This window comes from Oncorhynchus clarkii, chromosome 28, assembly GCF_045791955.1.
Source record: "Oncorhynchus clarkii lewisi isolate Uvic-CL-2024 chromosome 28, UVic_Ocla_1.0, whole genome shotgun sequence".
Classification (NCBI taxonomy): domain Eukaryota; kingdom Metazoa; phylum Chordata; class Actinopteri; order Salmoniformes; family Salmonidae; genus Oncorhynchus; species Oncorhynchus clarkii.
In genome coordinates this window covers 5,369,437-5,385,021 of record NC_092174.1, presented here as the reverse complement: position 1 = coordinate 5,385,021, position 15,585 = coordinate 5,369,437, and the positions used below count along the sequence as shown (strand labels likewise).

Below are 15,585 nucleotides of genomic sequence, written 5' to 3'. Positions count from 1 at the left end.
AACCATGATGCTCCCTCCGCCATACTTTACAGGTGGGATGAGGTTTTGATGTTGGTGCGCTGTGCCTTTTTTTCTCCACACATAGTGTTGTGTGTTCCTTCCAAACATCTCAACTTTAGTTTAATCTGTCCACATATTTTGCTAGTAGCGCTGTCCAGGTGCACTTTTGCAAACTTCGGACGTGCAGCAATGTTTTTTTTGGACAGCAGTGGCTTCTTCCGTGGTGTCCTCCCATGAACACCATTCTTGTTTAGTGTTTTACGTATCGTAGACTCGTCAACAGAGATGTTAGCATGTTCCAGAGATTTCTGTAAATCTTTAGCTGACACTCTAGGATTCTTCTTCACCTCATTGAGCATTCTGCGCTGTGCTCTTGCAGTCAGTCGTCTTTCCAGGAGTAGCAACAGTGCTGAACTTTCTACATTTAGAGACCATTTTGTCTTACCATGGACTGATGAACATCAAGGCTAGATACTTTTGTAACCCTTTCCAGCTTTATGCAAGTCAACAATTCTTAATCTTAGGTCTTCTGAGATCTCTTTTGTTCAAGGCGTGGCTCACATCAGAAAATGCTTCTTGTGAATAGCAAACATTTTGTGAGTTTTTTTTATTTTTATTGGGCAAGGCAGCTCTAACCAACATCTCCAATCTCGTCTCATTGATTAGACTCCAAGTTAGCTGACTCCTGACTCCAATTAGCTTTTGAAGAAGACGGTCGGGAGTAGGCTACAGTACTTGGCTATTTTGCTAAAGAATCCCTCTGTCGTGCGGGAGACAGGTTCAATTCTCTGATGGGGAGGAAGGAGTAGGCTGTCCTTGTAAATAAGAATTTGTTCTTAACTTACTTGCCTACCCAAACAGATTCAGTGAAAATAAAAATCTCATTGATTTATCAAGACCAGTCCGCATGCTTGTCTCAGAGCAGCGCGAAACAGTGCTAAAATAGTTGTAGGCTATTGCTTCAAATCCTATTGCTTCTAACTTCAATATGCTCTTCAAATAAATAAGACAATTTTTAACAGCACATTACTCAAAACTAGTGGCGGCCAACACCGGGAGACCCATGAGGCGGCTTTTGGATTTAATTCTGAATCCTCTATATGTAATTATTGGCAGTCACGTCATATTTTTCGATATACTGTAGGCCTACCATAGACTCAGTAGTGTTGAGTAATGTGCTGTTAAAAGTGGTGTGGGTCTTATTTGAAGAGCATATTGAAGTTGGAAGCAATAGAATTTGAAATACAGGGTGGTGTTGGTAAAGGAATATTGTCCTGCTAATAGCCCATAATGGGCTATAATATTACTGTACGTGGTGTCCAGGTCAGGAAAACCAAAGCATTTCTTAATTAAAGACTATCAGAAAGAATGTTGGTACTTATTTGTTTTGATCCAAAGCCATGAATGAGTGAGTCACTCAGCTTTATGTAGGTGCCGGGCTATATGACTTTGCCATCAACTTGAAAATATATAACAATATTTTGGAGGTTATTTTGTTTTTTAAAAAACGAAAGTGAGCGATTGTAATCTGAATAAAGGCCAAAACATTTATTTCTGTTTTTAGAGGGAGAGAAATGCTGGGCCAATTGTGCGCCGCCCTATGTGATTCCCAATCAGGGGTCGGATGTGATCCATTATATTTTTTGTATTTTCTGGTGGATTAAACTACAATTGCAACCAATCACGGCCAACATAACTACCAGCTACCTGCTAATAGCCATGATGGTGCTGGACAACGTGACCATGTGCGTATTTTCCAGTGAACAACAATTTCTTTACCTTCATTAGACAACTTTGTTCCAATATTTCTGTAATTCAGTGATATTTATTCCCATAGTAATTTGTTATGGATCCATAACTAAGTAAACATCTGCATTTTGAAAAGGTATTTTTTTTTTATCATTATTTATTAACGAAAGCATAAAGATACGGATAGAGAAATACAGTACTGCAAAGTATATGCTTTTACATTTAGATAATAAAGCATTTAAAGCGTTTTGCATATATAAGCCACCTGAATTTGTTTATTAGGCTATAGCAGAACAGCACAACGGTCCGGACCGCCCTTGCTGTGCCTGGGTAGCAGTTGATCAAGTTCTGTTGTCAGAGGAATGGGAATGTCAGGATGAACCGACGACCTGATGAAACTGCCAGGTATGTTGACTCTGAATGTCGGAGGTGGAGTTCCAGAGCTCACTGGTGTGCCTGGCATTGTGACTCCATCTCGTTCCTCGCCCTCTTCAACGCGTCATTCTCCGCCAATGCCACCTGGCTCTGGACCAACGCATCAGCTGTCGCCTGTATCTGCCCTCAGATGTTTATCTTTCTGCTGGTCTGCCTTCAATGGCTCGATCTCTGTCTTCAAAGTTTGAATCTGATCCATGTGCACCTTCATCAGGTGAGCAGAATGGTACCGCCCTGAGCCCCCATCGATTAGTGGCCTATGAACAGGTACAGTAGGCGGCAATACTGTAAAGTAGGCCTAATAATGCAAAAAACCATGCTTAAATCGACTGCTGGTCTTTACTGTATGCTGCACATTTTTACATTGTATTCCATTTCCAGCGAGACTATTCAAGCCATCGACTCACTGATGAATGAAGATTCTGAGCGATCGGCAAAGGCAATCTGTAATCTGCTGGCATCACGGCACAACATCAACATTGCTCTAATCACTGTCAGAAGACAGTTGAAGAAACTGGCGTGGACTTATGGAAAGGCTCGGTAAGACATATAAATATATATTTTTTTAAACATCACTCCCCCCCTTGAACATTAACCATGTTTGTTCGCTTGTTTTGTACTGTTCTGTAGGTTCGACCCGATAATTTGTCTGACGAACAAAGAACTTTCCGTCCTGCGGGTCCAGGCATGGATCAAATCTGGCAAGACATTCAATGTCATCTTCACAGACAAATCAACCGTGGCCCTTGAGAAATTTGCTTAAAATTGCTACAGAAAAAAGAAAGAAGGTTAAGCAAGCCGAGTCCCAAGCATCCGCTCAAACTCGACGTGTGTGGGGCAATTTCTCGCCAGGGACCAGGCCCAAATTTGATTTTTGATGGTTAGCTTGGCTATTTACAAATCAAAAGGTACATCAAATATTGTAGCCTACAACGCACGGACTGCTATGTGTTCCACAATTCACTGTTGCCTCCTTTTTCAGGTGTCATGGATCAAGATTTCTTTGAGGAAGAAATCAAGAGATATGCTGGACCGTAAGTCAGTGAGGTGTTTCTGGGACCACATTGTTTCTTTCAAGGTCACTTGCTCTGAGACCTTGAAGTAGTGGTTCCCCTTGCTCTGCAGGGGCCGTGGCTTTTGTGGAGCGATGGGTAACGATGCTTCGTGGGTGACTGTTGTTGATGTGTGCAGAGGGTCCCTGGTTCGCGCCCGGGTATGGGCGAGGGGACGGTCTAAAGTTATACTGTTACATTTAGGCCTATGTACATGTATATTTCTAGTGTTGTACCTAATGTTGGCTGTTAGGCTAAATGTTTTTTTTTTTTTTTTTTCAAATGCGGACAATGACCCAAAACACACTGCCGCCCGGGTTTGCATTGCAAATGAGGGCATAAACTGAGTCAAGATGCCAGCAGATTTGATGTAGTAAAATAAAGGTTAAATAAATAAGACAACACCTCTGGTATGCCTACAGTATATCTAAAAATGTTTTTTATTAATCTCATCTTGTAGGTCTACTGATTTTAAACCCGATCGAACTTGTTTGGCATCAACTGAAAATATTAATCCATATCTCTGCCAAGCCTACAAGCAAAGATGAACTGGTGAAGGACATCAAGACATTTTGGCAAGAGAAATTGATGATACTACAATGCAACAAATACATTGATCATCTCAGCGTGGTTGTGGAGCTGGGTGGAAGTGCAACTAAATTGTAGTTTAAATAACCATCTGCATTTTGAATGCCTTTTTTCTAGTTATTTTATTAACAAAAGCATGAAGATGTTGATGAAGAAATACTGTACTGCTGTTTTCAGTTATAAATGTAACACTTCAGAGTACTTAAGCGTTGAATACATTGCAGGTAGGGGAATGTTCGCACTTTAGTAGCCAGGCTATAAAAGAGTCTATTGTCCTGCTAATCGGGCAACAAGTGTTTGAAAACCTGTTTTCATAATTCCACCGTCTGTCCATCACTACTGTAAATAAAAACACTATCTTGTTTACATTCTTTATTGTAACCATAATGTCACAAATAATTTGTATATACCTTTCCAATTACTTTTAGAGTTTGGGATTAATTTGATTAATAATATGGTGTTTCTAATTCCAAGAAAAACAAAAAACCCTATGCGTTTCCATTAGGATGAAACGGAAAATATGGTGCTGTACAATGTGACTGTCGGGAGTAGGCTACAGTATTTAGCTAAAGAATCCCGGGTACCGGGGTTCAATTTCCCGGATGGGGACGAAGGATTAGGCTGTCCTTGTAAATAAGAATTTGTTCTTAACTGACTTGTCTAGTTTAAAGGTTACACTGAGAGTATAACATTTCTACACCCTTATTGTATAATTGTAGTCTAACCAATACCCAAACGGAGATTCAGTGAAAATATGAATGTCATTGGTTTATCAAGACCAGTCCCCATACTTGGCTCAGAGCAGCGTGAAACGGTGCTAAAATAGTTGTAGGCTATTGCTTCAAATCCTATTGCTTCCAACTTCAATATGCTCTTTAAATAAGACCTACACCACTTTTAACAGAACATTACTCGACACTAGTGAGACTTATGTCGCTTACAGTATTTCGGAAAATATGACATGACTGCCAATAATCACATATAGAAGATTGGAGGATATTTCTGTAATTCAGTGATATTTATTCCCATAGTAATTTATGGATCCATAACTAAATAAACATTGGCATTTTGAAATAGTATTTTTATTTTATTATCGATAAGTAGCTATTATTAGTTACATTGTTTTAGTTTGAACGTGCAGACTAGCACTAAGAACAGTGGGAACGTTTCCCTAGTCAGCACCATTATTAGTGCGATGCCCCTTAAAGTGTTCTGTACTACCCAGGATGGGGGTCCACCCCTACCCTCGTGCCTTGAACCTCACACGCTTTCAGTGGTTACAGCTGGAGAACTGCAAGGCAATCCCATTGTGCGCCACTTGGGAGATATGACCAATATATTGTCCTGCTAATAACAGGGTTAATAATATATCTGTGAGAATATACAAGGGGCTTTTATATAATTCAAAATTAATAATAATCGTTTTGTTTAAAAATATATATAATTTGGAGATTTCGTTGTCAAATAATGTAAAATGAGCCAGAAAAAGGCCATTCTTGAATATGGGGAGAGACATTGTTGCCAATTTGTAAATAAAGCCAGTTTGTTATTTAGAATGATTTTTTTCTGTTTTTAGAGGGAGAGAAACCAAAAACCTACTGTCATCTTATGGGTCTCCCAGTCGAGGTCAGCACGGGTATTGAACCAGCATCTGAGGCAGTGTCTTAGACCTGGTCTGGAGCAATGAAGTGGTGACGCAGGGTACCGTACTAATCCACAAATTACCTCTAAGTACCGCAGTATAATCGCAAAACTTTTAGTGGAGCAAGTGAGTGTGATATTTCCGTTTTTTATTTTTTATAAATTAGCAAACATTTATAAAAACCTGTTTTTGCTTTGTGATTATGGAGTATTGTGTGTAGATCGATGAGGAAAAAAACTAATTGAATCTATTTTAGAATAAGGCTGTAACGTAACAATGTGGAATTGTCAAGGGGTCTGAATACTTTCTGAAGACACTGTAGGTCACTAGTCCTATTGTCTGTGCATTGAAGGTCTGCTTAGACTGAAACTTCATTCTTTATATTGATATTTAAATACAATAACGATTTTTATAATGGAGAGAATTGCAACTCACATAAGTTTTGGGTTATGAAATTTTGATTATAAGGTGTTTTGTTATTCTTGAAGATTCAATGGTAATAGCTATACCATTAATATAAATTACCATTGATCAGCAGGATGTCTTCCATATTGTACCTGTAAGATGCTCAGGCTTTTTCTTCGCTCTTCTCCATAGGTCGTTGGATCGGTTGGGACGGAGGCTGCGGTGGCGTTCCAGATCCCAGGAGAGGAGATGGAGCCGGGACAGAGAGGACAAGTTCAAAGGCAGCCTCTCGGAGGGAATGAGGGTCGACAAGGAGGACTCTGAAGATGAAGTGTAGGCAGTGCACTAAGGAATTTTAGTTGCTTATACCTTATGAAAATAATACTTCTGTATCATGTCCCCTAATCTTTTGAATGGGCATAACGATTATATCATAACATTTGTGGAAACGTAGTCATTTAAGGTGTGTATTTATACAATTATATTTGTGTTTGTGGATACATTTACTTCTGCCAGATGCCATTTATAAGTTTTGCCTTGAAAACGCTTAAAAAACCTACAAATGTTCAAAAACTGGAAAATGACAGATCACTTTAATAGGGTATTGCTTACCTCAGATTTTGTCTGAGTGTTGACTGTATGGTTCATACACATGATTCAACATTAATCAATTTCAGTCTCAATTAACCACACCATTTTTGTTTTAGGGCAGGCTTTTTGTAATATAAGCTTTTGTTAATGAGTGTGGGGAGGATGACCACATTGTATGTGTTCGTCGAGAGTTGACGTGGTGTTTCCTGTCCAGGCTGGAAGATTACGATGTGGATGAGGAGGACGAGGAGGCTCTCATTGAACAGAGGAGGCTACAGCGCCTGGCCATCGTCCAGGTGGGTGATAAGACCTCAATAATATCATCCTCGATGCACTGACATTACTTTAAACAGAGCCATAAACAGCCGTTTAATGTCATGATATGCCATTTACCCTGTATTATTGGTTATTGTCATCCACTGCATGCACACATGGCACACACAGGTGTTTGATTGTTAGTTCATCATGTGTGTACATGTTGGCGTGCCTGTGCTTGGTATTCATGCTTATATTGTGTGTCTATCTGTGTTCCCATGAACAGAAGTACAAGGGAGGGAACGAGGGTAGTAACATGTCGGCACCATCGGAGCCCGGCAGCCCCCAGAGCAGCCCACGCAGCCGCTCGCCATCGCCAGATGACATCTTGGAGCGCGTGGCGGCCGATGTCAAAGAGTATGAGCGGGAAAACGTGGACACCTTCGAAGAAAACATCAAGGCAAAGCACAACTTCATCGAACAGGAAAAAGACGGTACACTGGTGTGTGTGTGTGTTCACCAAACCTGTGGAAAACTAAGACATATGAAATACTTTCAGATACTTGAGCCACATTTGATTTAATTTGCTCAGTACAAACACCATGAAGTATGTATTGAAAGTATTTGACATATGCATTTGACGCAGGTGCGTGTGCGTGTTTTTTTCATGCTGATAGAAGCTCATGCTGGTACATGAATCAGTAGTGGGGATAGAAACTAGAGTGCGACCGATTAATCGGAATGTCCAATTAATTAGGGGCCGACTTCAAGTTTTCATAACAATCGGTAATCAGCATTTTTGGACACCGATTATGGCCGATTACATGTTATGCGAGTGCAGCAAGGAGCCAAGGTAAGGTGCTAGCTAGCATTAAACTTATCTTATAAAAAACAATCAATCTTAACATAATCACTAGTTAACTACACATGGTTGATGATATTACTAGCTTATCTAGCTTGTCCTGCGATGCATATAATCGATGTGGTGCCTGTTAATTTATCATTGAATCACAGCCTACTTCGCCAAACGGGTGATTTAACAAGTGCATTCGCTAAAAAAGCACTATTGTTGCACCAATGTGTACCTAACCATAAACATCAACGCCTTTCTTAAAATCAATACACAGAAGTATATATTTTTAAACCTGCATATTTAGTTAAAATAAATTTATGTTATCAGGCAATATTAAACTAGGGAAATTGTGTCACCTCTCTTGTGTCGCGGTCGCGGAGTCACGGTATATGCAACAGTTTGGGCCGCCTGGCTCGTTGCGAACTAATTTTCCTGAATTTTACGTAATTATGACATAACATTGAAGGTTGTGCAATGTAACAGCAATATTTTGACTTATGGATGCCACCCGTTAGATAAAATACGGAACGGTTTCGTATTTCACTGAAAGAATAAACGTTTTTTTTCGAAATGATAGGTTCCGGATTTGACCATATTAATGACCTAAGGCTTGTATTTCTGTGTGTTATTATATTATAATCAAGTTTATGATTTACTAGAGCAGTCTGACTGAGCGGTGGTAGGCAGCAGCAGGCTCGTAAGCATTCATTCAAACAGCACTTTACTGTGTTTGCCAGCAGCTCTTCGCAATTCTTCAAGCATTGCGCTGTTTATGACTTCAAGCCTATAAACTCCCGAGATTAGGCTGGCAATACTAAAGTACCTATTAGAACATCCAATAGTCAAAGGTATATGAAATACAAATGGTATAGAGAGAAATAGTCCTATAATAACTACAACCTACTTCTTACCTGGGAATATTGAAGACTCATGTTAAAAGGAACCACCAGCTTTCATATGTTCTCATGTTTTGAGCAAGGAACTTAAACGTTAGCTTTTTTACATGGCACATATTGAACTTTTACTTTCATCTCCAACACTTTGTTTTTGCGTTATTTAAACCAAATTGAACATGTTTCATTATTTATTTGAGACTTAATTGATTTTATTGATGTATATTATATTAAGTTAAAATAAGTGTTCATTGTTCATTCAATTGTCATTATTACAAATATATATATAAGAATTCATTGTGTAAAATAGGATATGACATAATGAATAATGGACTTTGGAACTACATTTGTAACTCGATCACCATCAAAAGTATTAGTCTGAAGCCATGCAAAATAAGACAAATTATGTTTCTATTAGAGGTCGACCTATTATGATTTTTCAAAGCCGATACCGATTATTGGAGGACCAAAAAAGCCGATACCGATTAATCGGACGATTTTTATATATATATATATATATATATATATATATATATATAAAAATATAAATGTTTTATATATATATATATATATATATACAGTGCCTTGCGAAAGTATTCGGCCCCCTTGAACTTTGCGACCTTTTGCCACATTTCAGGCTTCAAACATAAAGATATAAAACTGTATTTTTTTGTGAAGAATCAACAACAAGTGGGACACAATCATGAAGTGGAACGACATTTATTGGATATTTCAAACTTTTTTAACAAATCAAAAACTGAAAAATTGGGCGTGCAAAATTATTCAGCCCCTTTACTTTCAGTGCAGCAAACTCTCTCCAGAAGTTCAGTGAGGATCTCTGAATGATCCAATGTTGACCTAAATGACTAATGATGATAAATACAATCCACCTGTGTGTAATCAAGTCTCCGTATAAATGCACCTGCACTGTGATAGTCTCAGAGGTCCGTTAAAAGCGCAGAGAGCATCATGAAGAACAAGGAACACACCAGGCAGGTCCGAGATACTGTTGTGAAGAAGTTTAAAGCCGGATTTGGATACAAAAATATTTCCCAAGCTTTAAACATCCCAAGGAGCACTGTGCAAGCGATAATATTGAAATGGAAGGAGTATCAGACCACTGCAAATCTACCAAGACCTGGCCGTCCCTCTAAACTTTCAGCTCATACAAGGAGAAGACTGATCAGAGATGCAGCCAAGAGGCCCATGATCACTCTGGATGAACTGCAGAGATCTACAGCTGAGGTGGGAGACTCTGTCCATAGGACAACAATCAGTCGTATATTGCACAAATCTGGCCTTTATGGAAGAGTGGCAAGAAGAAAGCCATTTCTTAAAGATATCCATAAAAAGTGTCATTTAAAGTTTGCCACAAGCCACCTGGGAGACACACCAAACATGTGGAAGAAGGTGCTCTGGTCAGATGAAACCAAAATTGAACTTTTTGGCAACAATGCAAAACGTTATGTTTGGCGTAAAAGCAACACAGCTCATCACCCTGAACACACCATCCCCACTGTCAAACATGGTGGTGGCAGCATCATGGTTTGGGCCTGCTTTTCTTCAGCAGGGACAGGGAAGATGGTTCAAATTGATGGGAAGATGGATGGAGCCAAATACAGGACCATTCTGGAAGAAAACCTGATGGAGTCTGCAAAAGACCTGAGACTGGGACGGAGATTTGTCTTCCAACAAGACAATGATCCAAAACATAAAGCAAAATCTACAATGGAATGGTTCAAAAATAAACATATCCAGGTGTTAGAATGGTCAAGTCAAAGTCCAGACCTGAATCCAATCGAGAATCTGTGGAAAGAACTGAAAACTGCTGTTCACAAATGCTCTCCATCCAACCTCACTGAGCTCGAGCTGTTTTGCAAGGAGGAATGGGAAAAAATGTCAGTCTCTCAATGTGCAAAACTGATAGAGACATACCCCAAGCGACTTACAGCTGTAATCGCAGCAAAAGGTGGCGCTACAAAGTATTAACTTAAGGGGGCTGAATAATTTTGCACGGCCAATTTTTCAGTTTTTGATTTGTTAAAAAAGTTTGAAATATCCAATAAATGTCGTTCCACTTCATGATTGTGTCCCACTTGTTGTTGATTCTTCACAAAAAAATACAGTTTTATATCTTTATGTTTGAAGCCTGAAATGTGGCAAAAGGTCGCAAAGTTCAAGGGGGCCGAATACTTTCGCAAGGCACTGTATATATATATATATATATATATATATATATATATATATATATATATATATATATATATATATATATATAAAACATTTATATTTTTATAAATAATATTAATATATATATATATATATATATATATATATATATATATATATATATATATATATATATAAAAAAATATATATATATATAAAACATTTATATGTTTATATATATATAAAAATCGTCCGATTAATCGGTATCGGCTTTTTTGGTCCTCCAATAATCGGTATCGGCTTTGAAAAATCATAATAGGTCGACCTCTAATAGAAACATAATTTGTCTTATTTTGCATGGCTTCAGACTAATACTTTTGATGGTGATCGAGTTACAAATGTAGTTCCAAAGTCCATTATTCATTATGTCATATCCTATTTTACACAATGAATTCTTATTTATAAATCAAATGTATGGCCTTTTGACATCAGCAGTATTCACAAAATGCTTTTACAGTTTAACAGTGCTTATAACTGTACTCCCTTTCTTTTTTAGAAGGAACCAACCCGAAAAAAACATCCGCCCCTGATATGTTCACTGAATCGGATGACATGTTCGCCGCCTACGATGTGAGTACTCCTCCTGTTGCTATGATTCCATTCCGATTCTGACCACCATGACGTGTACGAGTCTTCAACTTTTAATTGAAGTTGTTTATGGAATAGGATTCTGGCAGATAGTTGCACAGTGTGGTGTCCGGGTCACCTTTGTATTACTGTCAAAACAAGCTTCTGTCAGTGGTAACTGTAAACTGGGCCACAGCGTTTTCTCTGGTGACATTTCTGTGAGAACTGCTAGTTCGATTCAGAGTCTGGGTTTCACGTAAATCATTAACTGAGGTCAGTGGGGAACTTGCACATTGATCCCAAGTCAGAATACCACCTCAACTGTGTCTGAATAGGTTTTGTATTGCAGCCTGACAGTCAGACCTGGGTTCAACAAGTATTACACTGAACAAAATTTAAACGCAAGTGTTAATCCCATGTTTCATTAGCTGAAATAAAAATCCCAGAAATTTTCCATACGCACAAAAAGTTGATTGCTCTCAATTTCTGTGCACAAATTCATTTACATCCCTGTTAGTGAGCATTTCTCGTTTGCCAAGATAATCCATCCACCTGGCAGATGAGGCATATCAAGAAGCTGATTAAACGGCATGATCATTACAGAGGTGCACCTCGTGCTCGGGACAATAAAAGGCCACTCTAAAATGTGCAGTTTTGTCACACAACATAATGTCACAGATGTCTCAAGTTTTGAGTGAACATGCAATTGGGATGCTGACTACAGGAATGTCCACCAGAGCTGTTGCCAGAGAATTGAATGTTAATTTCTCTAATATAAGCTGCCTCCAACGCCGTTTTAGAGAATTTACGGTACGTCCAACCGCAGTACGTCCAACCGGCCTCAACCACAGACCGTGTGTAACCACGCCAGCCCAGGACCTCCACATCCGGTTTCTTCACCTGCGGGATCGTCTGAGGCGGGGTGGGGGGTGGTGCTGAGGACTATTTGTGTCTGTAATAAAGCCCTTTTGTGGGGAAAAACTCATTCTGATTGGCTGGACCTGGCTCTCCAGTGGGTGGGCCTGGCTGCCAAGTGGGTAGGCCTATTGAACTCCAAGGCCCATCCATGGCTGCACTCCCAGCCCAGTCATATGAAATCCATATATTTCCATTAATTGATTAATTTCAATTGACTGATATCCTTTTATGAACTGTGACTCAATAAAAATGTTGAAATTGTTGCATGTTGCGTTTATATTTTTGTTCAGTATAGATTATTTTTATTCTATGAGTGTTTGATTAAGCCTGCTTATGGCGCCAGATGGACGTGATTTACGCTTTTGGGACTATTAATTTGGTTCCATTGCGCCAGGCAAGCTCAATCAAGCACACTTAATAATAACTTATTACTTGAAAGGATATATTTATTTTTTGTTGTTGTTGAAAAAACATTGTTTTTTTTACTAAGTGATTTGTGGTCACTGCAGAGTGCAAGGCTTCGAGCAGCAGGCATTGGGAAGGACTTTAAGGAGAACCCCAACCTCCGAGACAACTGGACAGACGCAGAGGGATACTACCGTAAGTCTATGTGGCACAAAGTTCCTTCCTTCCTTTGTTCCTACCTTCATTTGTTTGTTAGATTGTTAGTTCATTAATCACTCATAGTGAAGTGTTTTGGTTAGATCTATTCTGTTGTATGTTGATATGTTTGTGCACAATTGTGTATTTTTAATCTACATTATCCGTCAAAATTGTTAGAAGAGAAGGTTCCCTATCCATAACCAGCTAATATATTCTGTCTTTTGATGTTTGACAGGACTAAATATCGGGGAGATACTGGACAAGCGGTACAGCGTGTACGGCTACACGGGCCAGGGGGTGTTCAGCAACGTCATCCGCGCCCGAGACGTGGCCCGCGCCAGCCCTGAGGTGGCCATCAAGATAATTCGGAACAACGAGCTCATGTGAGTGTCAGTCTACCAATAGTTAGTCCTGGGCCCTGTTCAGCAACTAAATGGAGGGAAACAGGGGAGATATTACCTGAACTTGCCTTTTGCTCGGTGTGCACCACTGAACACAACTCATCAAACTCATAATGTGAACTTTCCCTCAGCATTATGCCTTTGTTACATGGAAGAAGCTTCTATTTAATATTTTTACAAGGGTAGCCACCTTCCTCCTGGAGGGATGGGTGTGTAGGCTTTTGTTCTAACCAGGCTCTAACACCGGATTCCACTAACCTCTACTTCCTTAGCTGAATCGGGTCTGTCAGAGCAGGGTTGGAACAAAATACTGTGTATTCATCATTGCAACGGAAACCGTTTACTCTAAATGGGAAATGTTTTCCAATGAAAATTTTAGTTTCTATTGGACAAATGAATGTATGACCCTCCCAGTTTGGTTCCGTTTGCTTCTGTTTGGTTCCTAGAGTAAATGGTAAACGGTTTCCGTTGCTAAATGTTTTGCAACAGACGAATGAATACTCCCCAGTACACCCAGTAGCTCTCCAGGTGGACCTGTCCTACTGGGACGCCAGTGTGTCCATAACTTGAGACTCATCCCAGTGATCTCTCTGTCCTAACAGGCAGAAGACTGGGCTGAAGGAGCTGGAGTTCCTTAAGAAGCTCAACAATGCTGACCTGGACGACAAGTTCCACTGTCTGCGGCTCTTCCGACACTTCTACCACAAGCAACACCTCTGTCTGGTCTTCGAGCCTCTCAGGTACACCAACATGGCCACTTGCTCCCCTAGATTGAGTACAGTGTTTCCCCTTTCACTGTATAGGCAGTAAGGCTTACCCCATTTAGCTGACTGGTAGATTGTTTGGTCGATTGGCTGTTGGTCGCCCGAGATTTCTTTAGTCGAGCAGTTGCATGGTGTACCTCTATCTGATTCGCGCCTGTCTGAGTGGATTCATCCATTGTAGGGGCCGTGGGGATGGCACAGTCCACTCTAAGACATTTGCTACTCAAATTGTATATGGTTATGTAAGAACAATGGTGCAACACTAATACAAATTATATTGTTTTATAACAAATGCGCTTTTCTCCCCGTCGGATAGCGGTCGCTGTCCTCGGTTCTGAAACGCATCAGTGCGCTGTTGAATTGGCGCCTTTTCCTAGACCATGTTGCTATGTGCATAATAGCAAAGTTAACCAGCATATTGGTGTTGAGAACAATGCGGTAGAGGCAGCAGCGGAGTTAGGAGTTGAGAAAACAGCCCCTGCCTTAATTGTCTAAGAAAAGTGAAGGAATCCCCAACTTAATTGGGTCTGTAATCAATAGCTTAATTGTTAAATGTGCCTGGCTTTATAAATCATCCATATATACTGTATCTACAGAAATAAGATAGATCCTGCTTCTGTTGCCTGTTGGAGTGTTTAATTGCCTACTGATTCCGTTAGCCCCAAGCCTCACGCAACCACAACATGTCGGATAAACAATTTCACAAATACGTCTGTTTTTAATCTTTGCAACGCTGTAATAAAGGCTTTACACCTTTTTTTGTTAGAACAGCCTCTCGGGTATTTATAATTTATTCACACGGTTCCATATTGTCCTGAAAAATAATATAATAGCCTTTGTTTTTCTTGATCCTTATTGTTATTATTACTATTATTGTAATGTCATTAGCATTAGTAGGCATAGTATAGCGGCCTTGTATAACAACCATCGAGCTGTAGGCCTAAGGGCGTCAGCACGCTTCAGTTCGGCTGGCGGCTAGTCAAAGTCAGCTTGGCGGACTGAACACGTGTGCTCGCAAAAAAAGCAGAAATATTACTGTTTTTCCATTTTGAGACAGATTGTGACAGATTAAGAAATTTGTCATAAATTGATGTTTTTGCCGAGGAGATCTTAGATGCACAATTTTACATATAACTAAGATGTTTGGTGCAGTATTTCTAAATGAAAAAATATGCATGAAAATGAATCTTCTCTTGTTGAATGACAACAGACTTTACTGAAGAATCCCTTCTGTTGACCACAGACAAAGGGGCGTAGACTTCGGCTATCGGCTTCGGCTACCGACATCGGCTTGCCTGAGAATTTTTTTTGTGTGTCTGAATAACCGAAAAAAAACTTACTTAAAAAGTGAAATACTGTAGCAATGTTATCAAAAAATTTAACTCCAAGCTAGAAGTATCAGAACACCTAGAAAGGTAGTTCTATCCTTAAATATGACTGGGAGAAGCGTCAAGAATAAGAAAGCAATTATATTCCATAGTACACTAGAACACAGCAAATATGAACAACAACAGTCTAAAAATAGCTGACGGCAATTGAGCAAAATGTCTACTAGATGACAGCAAATGGACCCATCACGACCCTACAGGAAGGGTGAGAAATCCATATCTTCATTTAAACCAGGGTACTTAGTGGCCTGT

The 15,585-nt window shown here is 39.6% G+C and overlaps 1 protein-coding gene and 1 long non-coding RNA gene across 2 annotated transcripts in view; both read left to right on the top strand.

The window, feature by feature from the left end:
* LOC139386574 (serine/threonine-protein kinase PRP4 homolog) overlaps positions 1–15,585 on the top strand; it is a 38,529-nt gene that overhangs the window by 5,707 nt on the left and 17,237 nt on the right. Inside the window, exons 4-10 of the mRNA XM_071132231.1 lie at positions 6,064–6,204; positions 6,677–6,758; positions 7,004–7,211; positions 11,189–11,262; positions 12,687–12,777; positions 13,016–13,163; positions 13,784–13,921. Of these exons, the coding sequence (XP_070988332.1) occupies positions 6,064–6,204; positions 6,677–6,758; positions 7,004–7,211; positions 11,189–11,262; positions 12,687–12,777; positions 13,016–13,163; positions 13,784–13,921 (882 nt within the window). The remainder of the gene's footprint in view (positions 1–6,063; positions 6,205–6,676; positions 6,759–7,003; positions 7,212–11,188; positions 11,263–12,686; positions 12,778–13,015; positions 13,164–13,783; positions 13,922–15,585) is intronic.
* On the top strand, positions 1,988–4,195 carry LOC139386575 (uncharacterized). Its single transcript, XR_011629072.1, has 6 exons — positions 1,988–2,154; positions 2,399–2,451; positions 2,566–2,724; positions 2,815–3,064; positions 3,167–3,218; positions 3,697–4,195. It is a non-coding gene; the product is annotated as an uncharacterized lncRNA (long non-coding RNA).